Raw genomic sequence first — 6631 nt, forward strand, 5'->3', positions numbered from 1 at the left:
AATGCTCCCTACACTGTCCCCATCAAACACCCCCAGGACAGGTACAGCACGGGGTTAGATACAGAGTAAAGCTCCCTCGACACTGTCCCCATCAAACACTCCCACGACAGGTACAGCACGGGGTTAGAAACAGAGTAAAGCTCCCTCTACACTGTCCCCATCAAACACTCCCTGGACTAGTACAGCACAAGGTTAGACACAGAGTAAAGCTCCCTCTACACTGTCCCCATCAAACACTCCCAGGACAGTTACAGCACGGGGTTAGATACAGAGGAAAGCTCCCTCTCCACTGTCCCCATCAAACACTCCCAGGACAGGGAGAGCACGGGTTTAGATACAGAGTAAAGCTCCCTCTGCACAGGCCCCATCAAACACTCCCAGGACAGGTACAGCACGGGGTTAGATACAGAGAAAAGCTCCCTACACTGTCCCCATCAAACACCCCCAGGACAGGTACAGCACGGGGTTAGATACAGAGTAAAGCTCCCTCTACACTGTCCCCATCAAACACTCCCAGGACAGGTACAGCACGGGGTTAGATACAGAGTAAAGCTCCCTCGACACTGTCCCCATAAAACACTCCCAGGACAGGTACAGCACGGGGTTAGATACAGAATAAAGCTCCCTCTACACTGTCCCCATCAAACACTCCCAGGACAGGTACAGCACGGCGTTAGACACAGAGTAAAGCTCCCTCTACACTGTCCCCATCAAAAATTCCAAGGACAGGTACAGCACGGGGTTAGATACAGAATAAAGCTCCCTACACTGTCCCCATCAAACACCCCCAGGACAGGTACAGCACGGGGTTAGATACAGAGAAAAGCTCCCTACACCGTTCCCATCAAACACTCCCAGGACAGGTACAGCACGGGGTTAGATACAGAGTAAAGCTCCCTCTACCCTATCCCCATCAAACACTCCCAGGACAGGTACAGCACGCGGTGAGAAACAGAGTAAAGCTTCCTCCACACTGTCCCCATCAAACACTCCCAGGACAGGTACAGCACATTGTTAGATAGAGAGTAAAGCTCCCTCTGCACAGTCCCCATCAAACACTCCCAGGGCATGTACAGCATGGGGTTAGATACAGAGTAAAGCTCCCACTACACTGTCCCCATCAAACACCCCCAGGACAGGTACAGCGCGGGGTTAGATACAGAGAAAAGCTCCCTACACCGTTCCCATCAAACACTCCCAGGACAGGTACAGCTCGGGGTTAGATACAGAGTAAAGCTCCCTCTACCCTGTCCCCATCAAACACTCCCAGGACAGGTACAGCACGGGGTTAGATACAGAGTAAAGCTCCCTCTACCCTGTCCCCATCAAACACTCCCAGGACAGGTACAGCACGGGGTTAGGTACAGAGTAAAGCTCCCTCTACACTGTCCCCATCAAACACTCCCAGGACAGGTACAGCATGGAGTTAGATACAGAGTAAAGCTCCTTCGACACTGTCCCCATCAAACACTCACAGGACAGGTACAGCACGGGGTTAGAAACAGAGTAAAGCTCCCTCTACACTGTCCCCATCAAACACTCCCAGGACTGGTACAGCACGAGGTTAGACATAGAGTAAAGCTCCCTCTACACTGTCCCCATCAAACACTCCCAGGGCAGGTACAGCATGGAGTTAGATACAGAATAAAGCTCCCACTACACTGTCCACATCAAACACCCCCAGGACTGGTACAGCACGGGGGTAGATACAGAGTAAAGCTCCCTCAACACGGCCCCCATGAAACACTCCCACGACAGGTACAGCACGGGGTTAGAAACAGAGTAAAGCTCCCTCTACACTGTCCCCATCAAACACTCCCAGGACAGGTACAGCACGGAGTTAGATACAGAGTAAAGCTCCCTCTACACTGTCCCCACAAAACACTCCCAGGACAGCTACAGCACGGGGTTAGATACAGAGTAAAGCTCCCTCGACACTGTCCCCATCAAACACTCCCACGACAGGTACAGCACGGGGTTAGAAACAGAGTAAAGCTCCCTCTACACTGTCCCCATCAAACACTCCCTGGACTAGTACAGCACAAGGTTAGACACAGAGTAAAGCTCCCTCTACACTGTCCCCATCAAACACTCCCAGGACAGTTACAGCACGGGGTTAGATACAGAGGAAAGCTCCCTCTCCACTGTCCCCATCAAACACTCCCAGGACAGGGAGAGCACGGGTTTAGATACAGAGTAAAGCTCCCTCTGCACAGGCCCCATCAAACACTCCCAGGACAGGTACAGCACGGGGTTAGATACAGAGAAAAGCTCCCTACACTGTCCCCATCAAACACCCCCAGGACAGGTACAGCACGGGGTTAGATACAGAGTAAAGCTCCCTCTACACTGTCCCCATCAAACACTCCCAGGACAGGTACAGCACGGGGTTAGATACAGAGTAAAGCTCCCTCGACACTGTCCCCATAAAACACTCCCAGGACAGGTACAGCACGGGGTTAGATACAGAATAAAGCTCCCTCTACACTGTCCCCATCAAACACTCCCAGGACAGGTACAGCACGGCGTTAGACACAGAGTAAAGCTCCCTCTACACTGTCCCCATCAAAAATTCCAAGGACAGGTACAGCACGGGGTTAGATACAGAATAAAGCTCCCTACACTGTCCCCATCAAACACCCCCAGGACAGGTACAGCACGGGGTTAGATACAGAGAAAAGCTCCCTACACCGTTCCCATCAAACACTCCCAGGACAGGTACAGCACGGGGTTAGATACAGAGTAAAGCTCCCTCTACCCTATCCCCATCAAACACTCCCAGGACAGGTACAGCACGCGGTGAGAAACAGAGTAAAGCTTCCTCCACACTGTCCCCATCAAACACTCCCAGGACAGGTACAGCACATTGTTAGATAGAGAGTAAAGCTCCCTCTGCACAGTCCCCATCAAACACTCCCAGGGCATGTACAGCATGGGGTTAGATACAGAGTAAAGCTCCCACTACACTGTCCCCATCAAACACCCCCAGGACAGGTACAGCGCGGGGTTAGATACAGAGAAAAGCTCCCTACACCGTTCCCATCAAACACTCCCAGGACAGGTACAGCTCGGGGTTAGATACAGAGTAAAGCTCCCTCTACCCTGTCCCCATCAAACACTCCCAGGACAGGTACAGCACGGGGTTAGATACAGAGTAAAGCTCCCTCTACCCTGTCCCCATCAAACACTCCCAGGACAGGTACAGCACGGGGTTAGGTACAGAGTAAAGCTCCCTCTACACTGTCCCCATCAAACACTCCCAGGACAGGTACAGCATGGAGTTAGATACAGAGTAAAGCTCCTTCGACACTGTCCCCATCAAACACTCACAGGACAGGTACAGCACGGGGTTAGAAACAGAGTAAAGCTCCCTCTACACTGTCCCCATCAAACACTCCCAGGACTGGTACAGCACGAGGTTAGACATAGAGTAAAGCTCCCTCTACACTGTCCCCATCAAACACTCCCAGGACAGGTACAGCATGGAGTTAGATACAGAATAAAGCTCCCACTACACTGTCCACATCAAACACCCCCAGGACTGGTACAGCACGGGGGTAGATACAGAGTAAAGCTCCCTCAACACGGCCCCCATGAAACACTCCCACGACAGGTACAGCACGGGGTTAGAAACAGAGTAAAGCTCCCTCTACACTGTCCCCATCAAACACTCCCAGGACAGGTACAGCACGGAGTTAGATACAGAGTAAAGCTCCCTCTACACTGTCCCCACAAAACACTCCCAGGACAGCTACAGCACGGGGTTAGATACAGAGTAAAGCTCCCTCTACACTGTCCCCATCAAACACTCCCAGGACAGGTACAGCACGGAGTTAGATACAGAGTAAAGCTCCCTCTACACTGTCCCCACCAAACACTCCCAGGACAGGTACAGCACGGGGTTAGATACAGAGTAAAGCTCCCTCTACACTGTCCACATCAAACACTCCCAGGACAGATACAGCACCGTGTTAGATACAGAATAAAGCTCCCTCTACACTTTCCCCATCAAACACTCCCACGACAGGTACAGCACGGGGTTAGAAACAGAGTAAAGCTCCCTCTACACTGTCCCCACCAAACACTCCCAGGACAGGTACAGCACGGGGTTAGATACAGAGTAAAGCTCCCTCTACACTGTCCACATCAAACACTCCCAGGACAGGTACAGCACCGTGTTAGATGCAGAATAAAGCTCCCTCTACACTTTCCCCATCAAACACTCCCACGACAGGTACAGCACAGGGTTAGAAACAGAGTAAAGCTCCCTCTACACTGTCCCCATCAAACACTCCCAGGACAGGTACAGCACGGAGTTAGATACAGAGTAAAGCTCCCTCTACACTGTCCCCATCAAACACTCCCAGGACAGGTACAGCACGGGGTTAGATACAGAGTAAAGCTCCCTCTACACTGTCCCCACCAAACACTCCCAGGACAGGTACAGCACGGGGTTAGATACAGAGTAAACCTCCCTCTCCACTGTCCTCATCAAACACTCGCAGGACAGGTACAGCACGGGGTTAGATACAGAGTAAAGCTCCCTCCACACTGTCCCCATCAAACACTCCCAGGACAGGTACAGCACGGGGTTAGATACAGAGTAAAGCTCCCTCCACACTGTCCCCATCAAACACTCCCAGGACAGGTACAGCACGGGGTTAGATACAGAGTAAAGCTCCCTCACCTTTCCAATTGGTGTGCTGACGGGTGGCTCGATGCCAGATCCAGGAATGGTGTAGTTACTTTCTTTGAGCGAGATTTGACCTCTGAGTTCCACGTCGAAGAGGTGAGTTTTTCGATAGACTGATACGATTTCTCCTGAGGGTATTTAAAGTGAGAGAGTTAAAAGGCTGCTGATCTAGGCAGTGGTGTCACAGCGTTGCCAAAGGGCTGACGTACTGACGTCTCACCTCGCAGTGACCTGAGATCACGGCACGGTTGCCCGGTGGCCCAGTCGTTTGCACTGTTGCTTCACAGCACCGGGAACGTGGGTTCGATTCCCGGCTTGGGTCACTGTCTGTGCGGAGTCCGCACGTTCTCCCCGTGTCAGCGCGGGTTTCCTCCGGGTGCTCCGGTTTCCTCCCACAAGTCCTGAAAGACGTGCTATTACGTGAATTGAACATTCTGAATTCTCCCTCTGTGTACCCGAACAGGCGCCGGAATGTGGCGACTAGGGGCTTTCCACAATAGCTTCATTGTTGTGTTAATGCGAGCCCACTTGTGACACTAATAAAGATTATTATATTATAAACCCAACCGGGCAGGCGGTGAAAATCCATAAGTGTTGAAGAGTTGAATAGCTCTCTGCCATTCAGGATCTCTGCCATTGATAAATGAGGCAGTCCCTCCCTCCTCTCCCACATCCCACCAGCTAAGAGAGCAGACAGAAATTCACAATTTAATAATCACTGTTTGATGCCACCCCCTGCTCTCCCTCATTCCTACCCAAGTTGTTGATGAGGATGTGAGCATTGTAGATCCGTCGATCCCGCTCCCAGTCATGGCCACGTTCATGGAAACCACCCAGAGACAGCCAGAGTCTATTGTCCCTTCAACAAGAAAGAGAGAGAATGAGACTGAGGGAGACATAGGGATGGAGACAGAGAGAGAGAGACAGAGAGAGAGATGGGGGGGGGGGAGAGAGAGAGAGAGACAGAGGGACAGGGAGAGGGGGAGAGAGAGAGTGACAGGGAGAGAGAGAGTGACAGGGAGAGAGAGAGAGAGAGAGAGAGTGACAGGGAGAGAGAGAGAGAGTGGTGGACAGAGAGAGGGAGAAGGGGTGAGGGGAGAGGGAGACGGGGAGAGGGAGACGGGGTGAGGGGAGAGGGAGAGGGAGACGGGGTGAGGGGAGAGGGAGAGGGAGACGGGGTGAGGGGAGAGGGAGAGGGAGACGGGGTGAGGGGAGAGGGAGGTGAGGGGAGAGGGAGACGGGGTGAGGGGAGAGGGAGACGGGGTGAGGGGAGACGGGGAGAGGGAGACGGGGAGAGGGAGACGGGGAGAGGGAGACGGGGAGAGGGAGACGGGGAGACGGGGAGACGGGGTGAGGGGAGAGGGAGAAGGGGTGAGGGGAGAGGGAGACGGGGTGAGGGGAGAGGGAGACGGGGTGAGGGGAGAGGGAGACGGGGACGGGGTGAGGGGAGAGGGAGACGGGGTGAGGGGAGAGGGAGACGGGGTGAGGGGAGAGGGAGACGGGGTGAGGGGAGAGGGAGTGAGGGGAGAGGGAGTGAGGGGAGAGGGAGTGAGGGGAGAGGGAGTGAGGGGAGAGGGAGTGAGGGGAGAGGGAGTGAGGGGAGAGGGAGTGAGGGGAGAGGGAGTGAGGGGAGAGGGAGTGAGGGGAGAGGGAGTGAGGGGAGAGGGAGTGAGGGGAGAGGGAGTGAGGGGAGAGGGAGTGAGGGGAGAGGGAGTGAGGGGAGAGGGAGTGAGGGGAGAGGGAGTGAGGGGAGAGGGAGTGAGGGGAGAGGGAGTGAGGGGAGAGGGAGTGAGGGGAGAGGGAGTGAGGGGAGAGGGAGTGAGGGGAGAGGGAGTGAGGGGAGAGGGAGTGAGGGGAGAGGGAGGCGGGGTGAGGGGAGAGGGAGGCGGGGTGAGGGGAGAGGGAGGCGGGGTGAGGGGAGAGGGAGGCGGGGTGAGG

At 54.3% G+C, this 6631-nt stretch overlaps 1 protein-coding gene across 1 annotated transcript in view; it reads right to left on the bottom strand.

The window, feature by feature from the left end:
* LOC140406594 (deaminated glutathione amidase-like) overlaps positions 1-5552 on the bottom strand; it is a gene marked incomplete at its 5' end in the record, with an annotated part of 52786 nt that extends 47234 nt beyond the window's left edge. Inside the window, 2 exons of the mRNA XM_072494595.1 lie at positions 4688-4821; positions 5449-5552. Coding sequence (XP_072350696.1) covers positions 4688-4821; positions 5449-5552 — 238 coding nt within the window. The remainder of the gene's footprint in view (positions 1-4687; positions 4822-5448) is intronic.
* Positions 5553-6631: the final 1079 nt, after the last annotated feature.

Source organism: Scyliorhinus torazame, unplaced genomic scaffold (assembly GCF_047496885.1).
Source record: "Scyliorhinus torazame isolate Kashiwa2021f unplaced genomic scaffold, sScyTor2.1 scaffold_690, whole genome shotgun sequence".
Lineage (NCBI taxonomy): Eukaryota > Metazoa > Chordata > Chondrichthyes > Carcharhiniformes > Scyliorhinidae > Scyliorhinus > Scyliorhinus torazame.